The sequence below is a fragment of the Scophthalmus maximus genome, chromosome 20, assembly GCF_022379125.1.
Source record: "Scophthalmus maximus strain ysfricsl-2021 chromosome 20, ASM2237912v1, whole genome shotgun sequence".
In the NCBI taxonomy this organism is placed as follows: Eukaryota; Metazoa; Chordata; class Actinopteri; order Pleuronectiformes; family Scophthalmidae; genus Scophthalmus; species Scophthalmus maximus.
In genome coordinates, this window is record NC_061534.1 from 11,576,489 (window position 1) to 11,597,444 (window position 20,956).

The following is a 20,956-nucleotide window of genomic DNA, read 5'->3' on the forward strand; positions in this document are numbered from 1 at the left end:
TTTGTACACGTGGGTAACGGTAGATCTATGACTTACAGCACATTACAATGGCAACAACACAACACTCCTATGATCTGTCTACTGCCCCCACCTACTGGTTAGAGAAGCTACCATGTTTTTGTTACTCAACAAATTGAACCCTGGCCAATATCAGTGTGTGTGTGTGTGTGTGTGTGTGCGCGTGTGTGTGTGCGTGTGTGTGCGTGTGTGTGTGTGTGTGTGTTACACAAAGACATGTTCAGTCCCTTCCACCCACTTAGTTTCCCTCTATCTGGTTCACTGTGATCTTTCTCCCACACCTCATCTCCTGCACCCATTCGACCCTGTAAAAAGAGCAGAACTGCTGCACCAGGGCCGCTGGCCCTAATGAACTTCACATACCGCCAAGCACAAGTAATCAGTCGCCCTGTTAGAAAACCTACACGAACACTAATAACAGTTTGCTGGCCCGTGTTGTTTATATCACACCATTGCTCTCACAAGCCACAGGAGGGGAGAGTCTGTGACCTTAAGAGCTGTGGGGCCTGTGCTGTCTAATTCCATGTTTATGGTTTTGCCTTTTATAACACACACAGATGGAGCAGCCCAGGCCGCAAGCACACGGAAATATCATCATGCGCCCTCTCCACTGCTAATTGGTGCCTTGTTACCATCCCTCTGGTGAGGACACAGCTTTGTGCAGGGGCAACCTGAGGAGGAACGCCAATTTCAGCCTTTGCTTGGCTCCCTCTCGCTCCACAGAATTTACTGTACGACCGTCAAACCAGCACTGAAAAATATATAAACAGTAAAGTTCACTTGAAGAGAAGTAAAGTGACAAAATAAACTTCTAACGTGTTTATATTTAAATGTGTATATATATATTAACATAAACTGTTGGCACTGCCTACACGGACATGTGACTGAAGTCAATTAATAATTGAGATTTTCAGATTTAGGTGACCTTGCTTTCTTACTTCTCACTCCTCACTACGAAATATTTCTAACTTAACACATTAACATTTACATAGAAATATATTTAGCTCCCCTTTGGGTGTATTTATATTTATTAAATACTGACACATGAATGGTGAAAGACAGAAGTAAAATGATAACGTTACTAGATTAGTTTTTGTGAACAACTTTTCAGGGAGTGCGTGCCACGCAACAAGAGTTGACATTTTTAGAACATTGAAATTATATGGCAGTTCAACATTATGGTTTCCTTGGCAACAGCGCAAATGACTTTGAATCTCACCAATTTTACAACTTAGCATCACACAAGCCTCAAATCGGCTGTTTTACAGACTCGTCTGTTTATGACAGATACAAGATTTATAAGACAGGGAGAGATTTATGAATTCAGAGCGTTGAACCACATGACATTTTCTGTCCTCTTCCCCAGCTCAAATTCTGTTTGAGGACATCCCAACCTTAGTTTTCCTTTTTTACAGGCACACATCAAAAGAATAAAGCTATAGGTGAACATGCATGAGAGGAGGCGATGTAAATCAAGCATCTGCACAGAGACAATGCACAGCAGCATGGGAGGGAACTGGAGGGCTGCATGGCTTGCGGCGCTGTGGTCGAAGTGAGGAGGACAACAAAGTAATTATGGGACAACTAAGGATAGACATAGAACTGGGCGAGGGAGGGAGACGGAAAAGGAGACTGAAAGGAAGGAGATGAATCGGGGGGCGGGGGGGGGGTTAAGTGACCTGCAGGATTCTCCATCATGGCATGGGAGTCAATTAGCCTCTGACTGTGGTGGTAAATATGCTATTCACCCATCTGGAGCAGGGGAGGGGACTTTCCATTCCGCTGTCTGTTTACCCGTCACTCCAATAAGCTTTCAGATTTATCTATTACTTATTTTAATCCAGAATTTAGGTTATCTGTCTGTCTCTTTGTTTTGTGTGTTATTCTATCTGATCTTTCTGTCTCTATAAGACTATCAAAAGCTCTGTTACATGTGCATATGCAAGTATTTATCAGTCTTGTGATGTTGACAAGACCCCGGTAAATACTTGTGGTTTGCATATTCATAAATCCATACATGTACATGTACAGAATCTCACAAGCTGGAGATTCTTCTAACTGCACTTTTCTCATTGTCCACAAGGGGTCATGATTACATTGAAAAGATTCTTCAGCCGGTTACAACTGTGATCTGTAGCCCAAACTGTTTGGTTTCCAGGTTGGGCCTTATCTTTAGGGAGTGAAGATGGGAAAGTATTAAAACACATTTTACCTGTTGAACTGGATTCAAGCAGTCATCAGATACAAAGATGTGACACACACACACACACACACACACGCACGCACACACACACACACACACAAACACACACACACACACACACACACACACACATAGCCATGACAGTATAACAACAAGTTAGGGATGGAAATATGGCAGCCATAGCAACTACCGACATTTTCAGCTGCATGGACCAAAAAGGTGGAAAGAAAAATACTTGGGGTTTAGCTCCATTAAATCCATTACATTTTCAAAAAACTTCACCTGAACCAGCCAGCTTGCACAGTTTGTTGTCACATTAGGGGCTGTCACTGAACACCTCAAGTTTATTTTCTTAAGACATTTTGTCATTCATTTAGTAAATTGGCAGGAAACGAGTTTCAGATATGTTCAAATGTTAAATGAATTAGCCTCGAAGTTTGCCATTATATACCAATTTTAAGTTTTACAAAATATTGTTGTGCAGATAAAGATTTGTAAATGATTCTGTGGGTAGTGATTATCATGTACTTTATTGCAATTAAATAAGGTTAGATGTTTGGATCAGCAACTTAAAATTCTCACAAGTATGACAATTGATCTTATTTCATTATCACCTCCAAAGAAAGTTACATCATGTTATAATTTACAACACTGTGTTAGATGATTGTTTGGGCTATTATCAATGATGGAAGAAGTACTCATATATTTAACTTGAGTGAAAGTAGCAACACCAGTGTAAAAATGATCTGTAAATAATAATAAAACATGTTTGTTTTTTTCATTTGAGCAAAAGGACAAATGTGTTAGAATTAAAATATGCTCATTATGTAGAATGGTCCTTGGCATTGGTGGCACTAATTCTAATTGCTTTATACACTGCAGGATAATGTAATCTTATGTAATACACCAACCTTTATTATTTAAATATATTACATATTAATAATGTGAATTTAAACATTGCACAATAACTAAATGTATACAAATAAATATGACGGAATCAAAATTACATTAATTGCCTCAGAAATGCAGTGGTAGAAAAAAGAAAGCAGAAAATAAAATTACTAAAGTGAAACACTTAAATACCTGCAAATCTATTTAAGTGCAGTACTTGAATTATTGCAGGCCGCTTCCGTGAATGTTACTTTACAACACTGGCAACCATAATGGATTTATATCACAAAGATGCATTTGAGGCTTAAGAACCTGATTAGATCCCTTTTTTTTCAAATAGATAAGGGGGATAAACTGTATCTTTTTTTTTGTTTAGTTTATTAGTAAAGTTTGCCCTGCGGGTAAGGAGGCAATAGTAGTGAGCAGTGGGACACTTCAGACCAGTCATTAATCAGGGATCTAAACAAGCAAAATGTAAACTTGAGGTGTGAGGCATACCCTGCTGTAAATACCACTATCAGGCAATGCTAACTTTTTGATAATGTAATAATGTAATTTCTTAATAACTTCATCATAGCCTCATTATATACCCCTTTATTATGAATAATTGGTTTAATCTAAATAAACTGTAGATGTGTCATTGCAAAAGTTAATGACTTTCTACTATATAAGGTCTAAATAAGGTTTAGGTCATGTCTGTCATCCTGTGGGATGCAGAGACAACTCGAAAAATGCATTTTTTTTATAACGCTGCATGATTCTGACTTCTTCACTTCATCACTTCACATGTGATGTTATGTGATGGGGGGAATCATTTTCTGCTTTAGAAAGATAGTCTCTCTTGGCCCATCATTTGCAGAGATAATCTTGGGGGGATGTGTTTTACGGACCACATTCGTGTTCACTTTGACCTTTGACCGATCATCTCCAAAAGGTAATCATATGTAGATACCCGCCCCCCCAAGTTATAGCAAGATAAGATAAGGTAAGATAAACTTTTATTCGTCCCACAATGGGGAAATTTGGACATTAAAGCAGCAAAGTGGACAGAAGAATATAGAAAGATTTTTTTAAAAGCAATAGGTATATACAAAATATAACAGAAAAATATAATTAAAAAAAAGATATATAAATACTATAGGTCCACCAAGTTTGGTGAAAAGACGATCATGCACTGTTGAGTCAGTTTGTCCACACAAAACTAATAAAATGCGTCCAGCTCTTCCGGCGCGCGGGGTCAACGCAGCACTACGTTTCCCACAATGCTCCGCTCCGGCGCGCACGTGTCACCGCTGCCAGCGAGCCCGACTGAACGTCACATTCCTGCATTCCCTCTTTCCTCGTAGTCCGGGACGTCGGAGTCACCGACAGACACCCAGCCCTCTTCCCCCTCCACCGCTGTTGTTTTTTGTGAAGAAACACACCCATGACACGGCGGATTTGATCTCAGGAGGTGATCCCGGGTTCACCAGGAGTCACAAACTCACGTCGGGTAAGGACTTATCCCGCTGTAAGCCGGGCGAAGGAGCGCTACGTACCCGTGGTAACCGGAGCGCAGTTGGGTGAAATACGCGGTGTTCGACCGGGTCGTGACTTCGACTTGAACCGGGCAGAACCGGTTGGTGTTGGCGCAGCTGGCGGAGGGCGGTTTTGTATTCGTGCTAACGTGGCCGGCCGTTGTTTACAGTCGGGACTTATGAGCTAGCTAAGAGCTTAGCCGGCTGGTTAGCCGCAAAGCTTGCGTCACCATTGTTACCGGTGATACGCAGGGCAGGCGCGCGCGCGCGCACACACACACACACACACACACACCGGGGCGTGGAGGCGTCTCCAGATGTGGCCTTGTTGCGTTGACAGGGGACATTGTGGTGCGGTCATTTTGAATAACCATAAAACATCCAGTGATGATACACCACTTGGCTAACGGCGTTAGCATCACCAGAAAGCATGGGCGTGGTTATAGGAGTGCTACATGTGTAGAACTGCATGCCCGCCTCTCTCTCTCTCTCTCTCTCTCTCTCTCTCTCTCTCTATAGACTGCAGCTAAGGTCATGGTGTCGTTATGGCCACGAAGTATTACCACCTTTGCTATCGGTTCGGTTTCACCAACCCTCGAGGTTCACCTGCAGGACAGGAAAATGGCAGGAATAGGTTCAACGTGTCGGTCTGCCGCGGAGAGGGGGAGCGGATGCATGCTGCACATTAGCAGCACGCATCAGCTGTTCACCCTCACAACAAAGACGGGATCACAGCTGCTGCCAGTCGGGACAGAGTCGTGTAACATGAGGTCATGATAAACCTCCTTCTCCTATCTAGGAGTGGGATCTGCCCTCTCAAATATGGCAGTTGTGTCGGTAGTTAGTGTCGTGGAATTGTGTCTATCCTCCCCTGAGAAACTGTTAAGACGAGTCTTCTCAGGCACCGAGCAAGGTCGACCTGTCTGTGGCAAGCCACAACGATCATCGAGCAGCTGAAGTCTCTCTCGAGGTGTCATAGTTGCGGGGAGATGGCGACATTACCCGAAACTAAATACAGTACAGAGACCGGGAACAGGCAGATTGTCTCGGGGTGCCATACACTGACCATCTTGTTGATCTGTGTAAACGAACCAGAAATCTCCTTGATATATATTGAGCTCTTATAATAAGTACTTCTGCTTAAGACATCCACGGTTTCCGTCTCCCTAAATCAGCATCCACTCCTTCAATTATTCCTTTTCAGTTAGGTTTGCATAATGTTTCCTGAATTGGCACAGGATGGGACAAAACTAAACCATGTGAAATGTGTGCTGCAAGGATTGGGTCCTTGTAATTTAAATATATATATATATATATATATATGGTCAGCTATTTTAAAGGAATTGTGACTGTTGTTTTTTATGTTAATTAAGTTCAGTTGTCTCATAACATTCCTGAGATTCCTGCCTTTCAACGCTGAGTGATTGGATCAGGGTGACTTTAACAGAGGTAGAGGAATGTTTTGCATGCTACCACAAGTCACATAACAGAGACCCTCCTCCCGACTGATCGAGATGGGATTATGTGCACTTTATTTTTTTGATTTCTCTTGAAACAAAGAGGCACTTTCTGCCGAGAACAGGCTAACGAACGATGATCCCGCTGAAGGGAACATGTGCATGATCCCAGACCAAGTTGTTGGCACATGCTAAGTGGTAAATCAGGTTGAGCCAGTGACAGATCCTGTACCCAGTGCTCAATGTAAAGAGACATTTAACTTGACTAAGTGCACAGCCTGATAAAGTTACTTGTTGTGATGTGTTGCGAACATGAAAAGGTCAAACATTTGTGGGTTAATTTTAAATATTCATGAAATCAATGCCAATAACTAAAAGGTATGTCTGGGCCAATGTAAAATCAAATTAATTGATTGATCATTACCGACATATTTGTAAAGTATGCTTTAAGGAGTTATTCAGGAGTATATAATAAATACTGACATTTTTTTTCCCATCTGGTGAGAGAGGTCAATAGCCATCAACTAACTAATCTAGAGACCCAGAACATGTTTTCACTCTGGGACTGTACCATCAACTAAGAGAGAGTAATAAACACAGAATAAAGAAAAGGTCTGGCATGCTCTACTACACACTGCATCTGTCAGTAACTGGTCCTACCAACGTTTCATCCAGTAAATGTCAGGCTGGGTGATATGGCCAAAAACCATAACACAATGAAATTATTAATATTTATCGATACTTATTATTATCATGTCAAATTGTTATTCGTTTTTGCTCCTGTTGAAGAAACCCGACAGTTAACTGTGGTATGTTGCACATTGTGAAAGTGTCATGCGGTATTGTTTCTATCAAGAAATGCAAGGCATAGACATGATTAAGGTGATTTATGTCTCATTCAAATTAAACTATCTTAAGCTGTGTTTGGACATGAACGCTGAAAAATGTCAGCAGAATTGGGTCCAGACATCTTCCAGAGTTTGCCTGGGTCAGACGCATTCACACTAACAGGAACATTTCTGGAACATTCTGTGGTCGTCTGGGTAGTGAAGCAGGAGGCCGGACATGGCGATAGTTCAGCTGCGGAAAGCAGTGTTTCTGTTTACAGTCATCAACACGACCACTCACTTGCTGTCAATCTTTCCAGAGGCTTGCTGCATGTTCACATGGGCTCACTCTGACATTTTTCTGGAAATTTCACAAGGGGGCTGGCATGAAAGTACCAGCTCCTCTGGAGAAGTTCAGGACAATGTCTGGACTTCAGTGCATGTTTGAACGCAGCTTTAGGTACACTGACTTTGAAATATATTGTGACTAGATTGCTCTCACATCTGGCACATGGGTTATACCCAAACACTGTAATTACACATCTGTGTGCCTGATGACTAGACTGTTTATTCACCTAATGACAAAAGTGGCACATTAAATTACAGAAGCATTTTGTTCAGCGTCCTCTCCCACAGAACTGATCTAATCGTCAATCTTAGTCTGTGATCGGACTGATCAATAGGTGCACCCTGGTCATCTAGCCTGAAACGTGTATTATTATTATTATTATTACTACACCAACAGGCCAACTTGTGCTTGAAAGGTAACTATTGAGCACTGAAATGTTCTTGTCACAGTCACTCGAGAAGTTACTTGGCCTGAAGTATGGCTTCTTTTAGACCAGAGTCAGTGCAGCGTCATCATCCATGTGACCTCCACTCCCAGCACATATGAGCGCTGCATTGATGTGATGAATGACTGAGGCTGTGAATTCTGCCCTCTGAGATCAAACAGTGACAGGAAATAAAAGGGTGATCCCGGAGTTCCAGCATCAAATAGTGAAGGTACCAGGGTTTACATGAGTAGCAGTATGTTACTTTTACCTCTCTGCTTCCTGTTAAAGCAAACGCCAAGATAAGGGGTGGTGTTTAGTGTTTTGGCATTCACCCTTTGGTAGACATGCAGCGTTTTGAAGAATGTGGAAGAGGAGCGTTCGCAGCTACATGCTATGGAGAGAGTAGTAGTCGCCTGCAGAAAACTGGAACACCCTGAGTCGGGCTGCGTCGCCTCATTTCAGTGGGAACTGCTGCTCATTGCGTTGCCAGTACTGTATGGATGATTCAGTGCAAAGAGAGGTAACGGCGAGAGAGGGAGAAAAACCCGCAATAGCTTTGGCTCAGTTCAGAAATGCAAATGATAAACCACGTATTTCTTGAAAATGAGCAACTGTGGTCTTTCTGTGGTTGACACTTTGTTCTCGGAGCTACTTGTTTTGTCGTCGTCCCATGTGTTCGTCCAATAATGGCCACGGCTCTGTTGCAGACTAACCTTTGTTGTCTCTCTTTTCACTTTTGTTGCCATTCAGCGTTGAGGCCTCAGAAATTCTACCTACTCTCCAAACATGTTGTGCATTGTGTGTATGCGTGTGTGCGCGTGCATGTGTGTATCTGGGCAGAGTGACATTGTTGGGTTACAGTCCCAGCAGTTCCACAGTGCTGCACATGGCCAATCCTCTGCCATTAGGTCACTGCATGGCCATAGGGGGACAATTGGGCTATTGTTTTAGGTGTACACACACACACACACACACACACACACACACACACACACCCTTGGACCCCCTCTGTGTGGCATGTGGAGGCTATCTTCTGCTGGTCGGTTCCTCTAGATTCAGGTCATTCAGCTCTCACACTGATTGAGTAAACACATTTACTTACAACACTTTGTCACAATGAATGAAACGCAGGGAATACAACAGACTCCCTTGTTAGTTAGTTAAGCTCCACAAACACAGATTCCTTAATTTTAGTGTAGTTGATTATCAACGTTCTACCAGTTTCAACTTACTGTATATGTTTGTTTTTTTATAGATCTCTATTTCAGTGACATCTTTCAGCTTTGCAACCTGAGTATCTTCATACTCAAGTGCACCAATCGGTTATTTACTGCATTCTGCATTACACGGGACTAGGAATATTATTTTGAAAGTGATTGGTACCGGCTACATGAACTTTCCACAGAGTACTGAGAGAATTGACGGACTGATTGATTGGCAGATAATCATACAAACAAAAATGTTTTACTGACTTAAGTTTTTTGATTACTTGTGGACCTTATTCAATCTTAAGGTGAGCATGTGGTGTGAATTGATACACTTCGAGTTTAAAACTTTATATTATACTACTACGCTGCTCTCAAATGTAGATTACTCCAAATTATGTTTAAACCCAAGTGAAATTTTCTTCAGACAGCCAGTCTGTAGTAGACCAGATTAGACGTATTAGCAGCTCTCGCTGCATGGGTTGAGAACTTTGACTTGGGACTCCCACTGAGCAGATTTGGTCTCATGTTTAACTCTGTTTGGGTTTGAAGGGTCATGGTTCTTTGGTTGTTGCGTAAACTATGTCTACGACAGCAAATCACTGATGGCTCAGGGCTTGTTTTACTTTGTTTATCCTATATCAGACAGTGTGTTGTGCTGCTGTACCATGCCATGATACAGACAGAAGGATTTGTTAGGAGACAGCGTTTACTACAGTGGTAGTTGAGCTGTTTTTAGCAAATCAAAACCCACAGTGAAACAGCAGGAGAAAGAAGGAGGCTAATACTTCACTGAGGAAAAGGAGTTATTAGTTAGAGTCCAAGTCCAAGAAAAGTACTGGACTTTGCCATAACTTTCTCTTAACAAACAAATATCCAACACTTCTCATTCAGGCTGCATTCCTACAACTTAGTTTTAAAACAACCATTCAAAATGGAAAACAATCTCCGTCCACACAAGCACTTTCGCTCAATATCAGTAATAATCCCCCATATTAAAACACCTGATAATGCATATCATGTGACCATCCACTTACTCTGAGCATGTTGGTGCCGGTGTGAACAGGAAGCAGATTGTCTACTCTGCAGCCGGTTGCTTAGTTATAGAAAATAGTAAGAATGACAAACAACAATGGTGAAAAGTAAGACGAGTGTTTACAGCGTTTTGCCTTCACCGCCGTTCGTCAAGTCGCGACTGATAAGAACCAACCCTGAAGACCGCATCATTGTTTTCCCATCCATGCTATGACGCAGCTCCTGATTTTCAAAGTAAAATGGAGCAGGCATCGTTTCCAAGCTTCTCTGTTTAAGGCGCTCGAAAACTCCAGAGTAGTGCGTAAACATAGCAGAAGTGATGAATTTTTAAAACAAAAATGTAGTTCATGTACATGGTGTAGATTTGTGTCCATGAACAGTGAAACTATTTGCTGTCCAGTGCCATGCTGTTTCTGTCTTGTCGGTTTGGAGTGTGTCTGGCTGGTGCTGGGCCTCGGGCACAGTCCTTGCTACAGCACATCAATCGAAGCCAGTGTGGCCGGCACCGTGTGGCAGGCAGCTCTTTGTCGTAAGCAGATGAGGAAGGGAGTGCAGAAGGGTTGAGACAGGAAGGAGCGAGGGGGGTGGTCAGGGTATGTGGGTGGGGGGACTGAAAGATGCTCTTTGAGAATGGGTAGGGAGGGCGGGACAGACAAACAGATGGAAAGAGAGAGGTCTCACATTTTCATGACCCATGTGCTTACAGGCTGCCAACAACCAAGAGGCACTACACATGGACATGTTCACAGTGCGATGAACACTGTAGCAAATTGCTTCTTCAGACATGAACATCTGTCTGTCTGACAAACTCTCTTTCTGTTTCGTTCTTCACTCCACAATTAGTTTAAAGGTTTGGCTCTCACTCGCTCTGAAGCTGCAGCCATAAGTCAATTAATCAAACTGTGTATTGACGGAAACCCACTGGCTTCAGTTGTGAATATTTGCTGGTTTACTTTATCTTCTGATTAATTGATTGAAACTGATGGTTGGACAAAATGTTCAAGTGTCCTCTTTGGGTTTTGGAAACTGTGATGGGCGTTTTTTTCAGCTGACTGAGTAGTAGCAGCTACTGCAAGCTCAGGCAGAGATGGGCAGTGAGCTACAAAGAGTTTGTTCATTTACAAACTTGTAGTTTTCAGACCCAACAGACTGTCACGACTGTGTCACATCAGAGCTTCATACAACTTAAACACACTTTGATGTATACATTTTTTGCACTTCGCCTTATCAAGAAACAAATTAATAGAATAATTGTAAATTAAAATAATCTTAGGTGCTCATTTTCACCTGAGATCATTACTCAAATACAAGAATGTTGTTGTGAATACATTCCCCTCATCCTTTGCGTCAGTATCTTGTTGGGTGAGAGCCCATATATTGCATCATCTGAAGGTGTATTATTCACTGCCAAGATGAAACGCTTGGTAAATTTGAGAAGCCTCGCGAGGCTCTTTGTGCCCCCGGCCTTGCCGAGTCAGTTTCTCTGTTAAGCTAAAGATCAGGCCCCCGGCTCCCTGTCCATGTGTGTGTTAGTTTGTCTCTTGTGTACTTAAGACAGTAGCTCTTTCTGTTTCTTGAGTTGGATGAATTCCTTCCACGAGTCTCCTCCCAACTTCCCAGTGATGATGGTAATCAAATGCTCATGAGTCTCACATGAGCAAATTTGCACCACCCTGGACCATCACACTGATCTGATGTTAGAATGGAAAAAAATGTTCTCCTCCACCTGAAGAACTTTGACGTTGTTGTTACTAAGCCGGAAAGTTAAACCCTCAGACAGCACATATCAGAACTTCGAATTTTAGACTAGTGCTGCAGGTTTGGAGCATTGTGAAACACAGCGGGATAGAGAGGACTTTGTGTTCCATTTCACATACAGCAGGCCAGTTCTATGATAATGCATATAGCCAGTATTTAAGTTGGATACAGACATTGATGTAATTTTCAGTGACTGTTATGCACTCACAGTCCCACACAGGAAGGGTGGTTTGTCAATCCAGCACAATAAGCATTTGGAATACTTAAAAAGTGTCACACAGGGGCTAATACGTAGAAACTGGTTAGACACCAAGACAAAAACTGAACTAGATGAGCTGTTTTAATGGATGATGGGTCAATAGCTGTTGGCTAGAATTACTGCCTGTTTCCCCTCAGGCAGTAATTCTATACTACATGTCAAGGACAACAGTAGGATATCCACTATGAATATGCTTCAATTAACCTCATGTTACAAACATCCAGACTAGTATTCATTCAATCTGTGTTGAAAAACAATGCAAATACCTCAATATTTACTGAGAGGCCACAACACGTCACCTTACAGCTGAATAAACACTTTACTGACAAAATTACTGTAAATATTGAAAAATAAAATGAAGCCTTGTTAAAAGAAGATTTAGTGCAGGGCTGTTGTTTTGAGGTACATTACATTGTATGGTCAAAGTGAGACACTGCACGATAGATTGAGTCATTGATTAATTCATTTTGTATGCTCTTCTGTGTTTTTATTTGTCTTTATGTTATTTGTATGGATTTTACCATCAAACTGCAAGACACCCCAAACCAAAACTAATCTGCATGGCTAAATCTGGCACATTTAGATGTTTGACTCAAATATGCATGCCATGTTCAGCTGGAAATAGTTTCTTGACTTCATAGAGTTTCCACATGTTGATGTGTTTGTCTGCCAAGTGTACACTGTTGTGGCAGGAGGCTGTTAGAGAGTGCAGAGTCTGTGTTGGCTGAGGAACTGCAGAGTTGCATGACTTGTACTACTTGGGGACATCTGTCTTTTTTTGAACTGAGTTTACAGACTTGTGACATGATGAATAGTCTTGTTTTGGGGGCAGCACTACAGGTTGAGCTGGGACAGGGAAAAAGCGGGGCCAGTAATCAGGTTGAATTTTTCTGCATGCTCCCAAATTACCCCGGACATTCAAATGCAATAAATAACATCAGTTGGAAAAGTAATCAATGAAATAAAAATTAAGATATTTTTAAAATTGCATACAAAGATGAACTTGGTGCAATGGAACACTTATGGGCGGGGTGGCACAAGAGATGCCCCACTAACCAGAAGGTCGATGACAAAGTGTCCTTGTGCAAGACACTTAAATTGCGGTTGTAAAGTGTGGTAGGAATCTAAAAAGAGTATTGTAGTATTTTATTGTGAGTAAGCCTTTGCAATGGGGTCAGTACATCAGAGACAGAGTCTTAAATGACTGACAAAGAGTTGCTGCATACACTCGATATTTATAGTCAAGGAAACCATCCTTTTTACGAGGGCAGGATACATCTGTGGTTTGATTAAAGTATAGCTGTTGATCAATCAGGGAAGTAAAGCAGTCTGAACTGATCATAGCTATATAGGTCTATCAGCAGATGCGGTTCATAAGCGTTGGAACAGGATGCTTTGAAGAAGTGAGAGACAGTTTAAGGTCATCTAAAGGTCATCTGGTCAGCAGGTTTCCGGACACCAGTGCCATAGAAATCCCACTACAGCAGTGTATGAATGATGTGAGTATAGAAGAGCTGCACGGATATGTGAATGTGACTTGATTGATAAGACTAGAAAATACAGTCCAGTTCATTTACCATACGTGTGTGTGCTTTACATGGTCATGTGGGCCATGTATTACTCTCCATGTGCTGTTTATTTCCCATGGGTAAAAAAAAAAAAACTAGCCGGCAAATCTCCAGGCTAATCAAAGCTGTGGCATCATTGTATGGATTATACTGTTGAGACTAGGTCAGATTAGGAGATATTGACCGTGCTGCATAGTACGAAGGGATTAAGCATTAATCCCGAATGTAGACGAAGGAAAGCAGCAGGATAGTCATGAGTAGAGAGCAAGAGACGGGTTCAGGTTCCAGTCTTGCCCAGCAGGGATGCTGTGCTGTCCTGTTGCTGAACCTGAGGTCTGATCTGCTAATGGAGCATTTGCCCTCATGACATTACAAGTACAGTAAAAAAGTTGTAAACATGGTTGTCAGTATTACGTCTTCTGTTGAAATATGTATTCTGATTCCTTTCTTCACTGTGTTGTTGTGCTGTTAATCATTTGATAAGATACCACACAGTGCAGTTAGTAAAAATTAGACTCGATGTAAAAAAAACCCCACCTGAGTCCTAGCGTCTGTCACTAGCATGTCTCTTAGCATTAGGGAAGTTTACACACTGCACACAGTAGTAACATTTTGTTTTCCATTTGCAGAGTCAGGGCTGTGATTGTTTTTTTCAGCACGCACACAGAACCGACAGCTAGCAGACCGTGAGTAAATATTCGCTGAATATTACCCAATACTGTATTGGGTTACAAACGCTTACAGTCCCTTTAGGAGAGTCTTACTTGTATATCACTTGCATTAGTCCTGTAGCCAAAACCAAAAACAGAGGCGTTAGATCTTGTGTAGCCGAGTTGGCTGTCGCTGACTTGTTGGCTAAAAATGCACAGTGCTCCCCAGCGAGTCCCCAGGGCTCACAGATACCATTCTGCGTGCTCCAGGGCCATAAATCCTCTTTGCATGGCTGGTGATCAAGCCATGATGTAAAGGAGCTTAGTAGCGGTAGACTGGGCAGGCAGGAAGCTGCTACCTCTGTCGGCCATGGGTCAGGTGATCAACACCGATGGCACAGGAGAGGGTGATGGCAGAGAAGAGGTGAAAAAACAAAGAGAGAGAGAGGGACGTGGAGACACCAGAGGGAGTAGCAGACATGAGTCACAGCCTGATCCTGCTGTAGATCCACACCATGACACCATGACACTCGATTATTTTCATCTTGCTGAATATTTTCACGATTAAGAAAGGAATGGAAAGGTCTGGTTGTGGTATACTGAAGCTCAAGGAGATATATTCACTTATCATTCAAGCAGCAGTGCAAGGATACTCTCTTCATGATAAAATATGTGAAACAAAAGCAAAAAAACATCACAAATGAGAAGATGGAACTAGAAACATTTATGATTTTTGCTTTAAAATTATTGAAAGAATCATAATCATATATATGTGTGTATATATATATGTGTATATGTGTATATATGTGTGTGTGTGTGTGTGTGTGTGTGTGTGTGTGTGTGTGTGTGTGTGTGTGTGTGTGTGTGTGTGTGTGTGTGTGTGTGTGTGTGTGTGTGTGTGTGTGTGTGTGTGTGTGTGTGTGTGTGTGTGTGTGTGTGTGTGTGTGTGTGTGTGTGTGTGTGTGTGTGTGTGTGTATATATATATATAGTGTTTATATATATATATAAAAATACCAGGCACACTGGGATTTATGTGCCTGGGATTTATATCCTCCAGTGGAGGACCGATAAGATTGTTTACATTTCATTAGTCCACTAGTCAATTATATATGTATGTATGTATGTATGTATGTATGTATGTGTATATATACACACACCCACACAACTAATGAAATGTAAACAATCTTATTGGTCTGCTCACATAAACCCGTCTGAAAATCACATCGTTGTTGCCTTGATGTTATTTTAAGCCTTGTGGTCAGAGGAAATGAACGCTCTAATATGAAAGTTCCTCATTCGTCACGTCGAGTTTTTCTTAGCTTACCTCCCTCCCTCTCTCTCCATCTTTCTTCTCCTCTCCACACAGGTCACTTTCCCTCCCCCTCCTCCCCTCCCACCTATTGAGGCGCCGTTTGCCATGGAAAACTCGTCAGTGGCGTCTGCATCGTCTGAGGCCGGAAGCACACGCTCACAGGAGATCGAGGAACTGGAGCGCTTCATCGACAGCTACGTGCTGGAGTACCAAGTGCAGGGGCTGTTGGGAGACAAGGCAGATGGGGACTTGGACTTGGACAATGGTGGCAAAGTGCCACAGGTTAGAGCCATATCACATAAATGGATGACATGCTGTTATTATATATAATATCTGATTGGGGCAGTGATTATATTTTTAGAGGCTGCAATGGTTTCACTGGTTTGTGGATTATGGTTATGCTGGAGGGAAACGCATCAAAACACTGTTGTTATGTATGTGTAAACCTAGACACACTGCCTCTGTATTCAACTGTCCTGTGTTCTGCACATACTACTGTTTGTCCACCGAATTTATGACAACTTTTGTTTGTTTTGTGGTTTTTATTTACACATAATCAATCCATTTTTTTCCTCCTTCCAGTGGACAGACGACTGCAACGACAAGAAAGACGGTAGCTGGACGTATTCGCAGGGGAGAGGCTCAACCAAGCCAGTAAGTGTGCCTGGGATTTGATTATTTAAAAAAGTGTGGGTTCTATCTTTAATTAATGAATTGAATAACTGGTTTAACTCAGGGCTGTAGCAGCAAAGTTGTGTAAATTGTAGCTTTCCATCCATCACAAGGGCCTGCACTGGATGTAAAGATGGACCAATGAGTGACTGTCTTTACAGTCTCAAATTAAACACCGTCAACAGGTGTGGATGTTTTATTCTATATCAATGTTAGGACAATAACTTAATGATAGGGTTATTGATTTTTTTAAATTGAAGTTGCATCACATTAATAATAAGTGAACAAATCGATGTGTAGATAGAAAAAAGATCAGTTCCAGTTATGTTGGAATTAATTTAAAAAAAGGCTTAAACAATGAGTTAAATCTCAATAAGTTTTCTGCTGTCTCAGAATTTGTTCTGTCCATCAACTGGTTCCTTTCATTTCTTTCATTTTAATCAGTTTCTGTCTCTTCCTCTTTTTTTTCTTCAAATTTTAAATCCCTTGCTTTGTGTTTCACTGTTGCATCCTCCTTCATTCCTGCTCAATCATGTCTCCTCTCCTCACTTCGTCTGTTACTTCCTTACGGTTGCTGGAGACATAGTTTGCTTTTGTTAACATCGAGGGTAGAAACAGTACCTAAATAATCTTAAATTAATTATGTATGTGCGTGTGTTGTTCTGCTCTTCTCTGACTGTAGTGAATGAGACCATTATTGCTCCTCAGAGATTCATTAGAATGACTCACCAGGATGTGATTAGTGATGGAGAAACAGCATGGGTGAGAAGTTCATAGAGTGCAGAATGCTTCAAGATACGAGGGAGGATGAAGGCGAGACTAGAACTGAATTGTCAGTATTTATATCAATGCACCAAAAACCCGGCAATACATTCTAAATGCAGCAGAACTAGTCTCAGAGATCTTGCTACTGACCTTTTTAAATACATTTTATTGACATTCAGCTTCCGAAATATCTGACTTGGCTAAGAAAACAAAATATAGCCCTTGTGATATGTCTTCTCTTGCAGTGCAAAGTAAAACTCAGAAACATCTACAACCAGAAACAAGTCAGCAATGATGAAAACAAACATAGTAACAAAAAAAGGAGCCATTATCTCGACACAACGACAACAGATTCTTAACAAACTGCTGAATTGTACTTGTAAGTGTGTTGAATTTAGAGCCTTATGTTAAGCAATGCAATACAGGCTGTTGTAACACAGAAAAAGTGCAGGAACAGGAGAAATGGTGCACTGGCTTCCAATAACAAAAAGCTAGCCAACTCCATCAGAGAGTTGGTTTACATACCTGAATTTGGGTCGAAGATATATATATTATGATTGATATCAGCTGAACATTGTCAGAGACCTATTTTGTTGGAGGAGGGGTATGTGTATGCGCGTCTGAGTAAACTTTCACTCTAACTGAATCTTGGTTGTTCTTTGTCGACTGTGCAGGACGAGTGGGAACACAGCAGTAATGGCAGTACAGGCTCCAGGCCCAGTTCAGGGTCCAGACCAGGTTCTGGCTCACGCTCCGGCAGCAGAGGCAGAAACAATCAGTTCAAAGCCCCAGCCATGGTAAAGATACAACTGTGTCTGTGTTTGTCAGCTGTCTCATGTGTCTCTTACTGCTAAAACATTCCCCCAGTGTGTCTTCAGTTGTGGTTGTGACCCATCTTTGATCATGTGCACCTAAACATGTCACCACAAATCAACTCGTCATCATTGTTAAATGTCTCTCATGTCTTTGAGAGAAAACCTTTGTTACACACTGGGCCTTTGTAGAAATTACATTTAAAAATTGTAGAGACTCTATTCTAGATTCTGCTTTTTAAGAAGAGTAGTTCCTGTTGTTGTACCAGGTCACTGTAAGTAAGCTAGATATGTGAGGGTTAGGTAAGAAGCGTTGTGATGTCATACTGAAAGCATTCATCTTTTTCTTTTTTCCTCCTGTTCTGTCTAGAATGGGAACAGAGATGTCTCCTTCGACATCCTGGGCACAGACATATGGGCTGCCAACACGATGGACTCACACGGGTAGGTGTCTCGCCATTTCACAAAGCTTCCTTTCCTACTGAGTCCGGAATTTAACCATAGCTGCTGTTGGTCATAGAATCGATTGAGACCCACAATGAGTCCCTTGCTCTAATACTCCTCAGTTATAGTCCTTTACTCAACTTGAATTTAGCTTTTCCTGTCAACAGTTCCATTTCTTAATTTGAGGTCAGTGAACCAATTGTTAGATTTGGCTTTGATTAGCGCAATACAGTGTTTCCCAAATTTTGTCCTCAAGACCAGATCATTTTGAAAAGGAAGGAACACATATCTACATGAAATGCATCACACTGTAAAAAATGTACCTTCAGCAAGTTGGATACGTCAGCTCTGATTCGTCATCCCAAAGTAACAATAAAGCTGCTGTCTGACATGCACTACCGCCAGCCCCCTAGTAAAATGTTTCTGAGTGAGCCCATGTGAGACTTCAGACGGAAAATGTATGAAGTTTTCACAGCGAGCGAGTGGGCGTGCTGGTGAATGTAAACAGAATCTCTGCTTTCGGAAGTGTCATCACGTCCTGCCTCCTGCATGCTCTAACCAGGCGCCACAGAATGTTCCAGAAATTCTCACAATCTCCTGCTTCATTCTCCTGACATTAATCAAGATGATACACTTGCTAACACCGCTGGTTTCTAGTATTACACCGAACAAGTGAAGGCCTGACTGCTTTGAAATGAGTGAGACTTGATTGAAAATCTTTACAAAATCTTGTTTTAGTTTCAACAAAGTTTAAAAAATATGAATTTCTCATACAAGAGCTGGACCTGAAACTTGGAGGAGAGCAAAAAGGGAAAGAGAGGAAATAAGTGGCTCATGAATCAGCTTCTCTGGAGGGAGGACTGGTTGCCATGGTAACAGATCAGATACCTAAGTTCCGGCCACGTTGGCACATCTGAGCACAGCGAAGGAGTCAGCCCAGTAGGGTGATGTAAGAAACTCTGCCCTCATACAGACAGAGACGTAGAGGACAGATTAAAACAAAACTGAGGGAAAATCGGTATTGACATTTAATCAGGAGGCACTTCTGACTTTCTAGTTAAAGCTATGTAAAGAAATGACCTTGCAATGGAAATTTGTGCTGTAGCTTAGTGTCTCAAAACAAAATCAAAAAACAATATTGGTCAGACTTTATTTTTCATACATTTTTATGAGTGTCTCCACAGTGTCATCTAGCGGTGACAAAAGTCTATTGTAGGATCACGTTCATCATAGCAGCCATACAGTAATAGCTAATTTCAAAACTACATGAATGAAGAAAGTGGCTAAATACAAAGATGAAAAATATAACAGTTAGCAGCCCTTAAGCAGATGAAAAGGTGCAGTATAAAAACTATAAAAACCATCAACTATAATAAAAACAGTACATGTGTACATAGTGCACAGTGTTTACGGTGCTGAGAAATATGATGTATATGATAGAATAATATGCCATGATAGATATATGGCTCTGCTCAGACATCCAGTTACCTGGACTCTTGTGTAATACAAGATAACTGCAAGGCTTATCAACGTGTATTTTTCAGTTATAACTTCCTGTTTTCCTCCGCAGTGTTCAGCTAAAGCCCAGGTTTTCTGCACAAAGAGAAATAGATCTGTGTTTAAAATGTTGCGAGGTGTCTTGTATGATTTTACGCTCTTTCCCTGCTGGCTGTCACTAAACTCTGCTATGTCTTTTTGTCTCCGTATTAAAGAGGTGCAGGTTGGGACGTGCAGCCAGAAAAACTAGACTTCAGCCATTTCCACAGGAAACACCTCAGAGGAACGCCAAAGCACCTGCCACAAATTGACAGAGAGGGGTAAGATCTGGATCTTTTATTTTATCTGCAGAATTTCAGCCCTGCTGAGGCTGCCCTGCTTTAAATTGTCACATGTTCTCTGTCACTATTTGAACACATTAAGTTTTTCGCTGTCATCCCCCGAGGGTTACATTTCATTGATTCTATCTCTCTCACTTCAGGATGAACAAAAACAAGTTTGAGGAGGATGACGGCATAGACATGAACGAGATAGAGAGGTTCCTACCCCATCTGCGTTCTGTAAGTCTCTTTTTCTAAAACTAAATGCTCTTAGCAAGATTATTTTCACTCTCTAAACATGCAAAACTGCTCTTATAGCAACTGGATTGATTTGTCACCTGCAGAAAGAAAGCCTTCCTCTATTAGTTGTTAGAGAGCGACCTCTTGTGGCAGAGGTAGAGAACACAACTGTAAGGCGCACTGCACCGAGCAGTGGTGCTGTGTCAGGTTCATAACTAGATCACCAGAACATGTATGATCCTTGCAGTAAAGTAAAAGCAGGGATCTACGTTTACTACCTGTCTTAGAAGAAGGAAAAATCATGTAGAATAAGAATAAAAATATTAAAAATGTTGACTACATTTAAGATCAGTTTGTACAGCATAGATATTAATACAACCTTTGGTGACCCCTACTGGTCAGGGCCTGAAGTGAGCTGTAACTGATGTGAAAAATAGATAATGTTATACTGACCCCTGGTGGTTGTATCTGTCATTAACATTTAAAGATGAAACCCAATTTACATTCAATTGTTTCTTTATTAGGAGCCTAAGATCAATATAATCTCCAACTTGAGCCCTCCTCCATGAAGGTTGTAGTGCTTTGTGTTTGCATAACATAATTTGACACCCTATAATCTCATGAGGACAGATTGGCTGCTGTTTTTTCATTGACACAAGCTGATTTTTTATATAAACATAAATTGACACAATGGGAAATGAATTACTATGGCACGATTGTTTGTTGGGA

General features: G+C 41.5%; 1 protein-coding gene across 7 annotated transcripts in view; it reads left to right on the top strand.

Annotated features, from left to right (window-relative positions):
• The first annotated feature begins 4,377 nt into the window (after positions 1–4,377).
• ctif (CBP80/20-dependent translation initiation factor) overlaps positions 4,378–20,956 on the top strand; it is a 48,557-nt gene continuing 31,978 nt past the window's right edge. For 3 of the 7 annotated variants that reach the window (XM_035608236.2, XM_047329467.1, XM_047329466.1), the window contains exons 1-7: positions 4,379–4,604; positions 15,532–15,759; positions 16,060–16,131; positions 17,589–17,711; positions 18,097–18,170; positions 19,883–19,987; positions 20,149–20,227. In XM_035608236.2, coding sequence (XP_035464129.2) covers positions 15,583–15,759; positions 16,060–16,131; positions 17,589–17,711; positions 18,097–18,170; positions 19,883–19,987; positions 20,149–20,227 — 630 coding nt within the window. In that variant the 5' untranslated portion in view covers positions 4,379–4,604; positions 15,532–15,582. Of the gene's footprint in view, positions 4,605–15,531; positions 15,760–16,059; positions 16,132–16,837; positions 16,912–17,588; positions 17,712–18,096; positions 18,171–19,882; positions 19,988–20,148; positions 20,228–20,956 lie in introns of those variants that run through there. The other 4 variants (XM_047329468.1, XM_047329469.1, XM_047329470.1 and 1 more) reach the window with 3 other exon arrangements.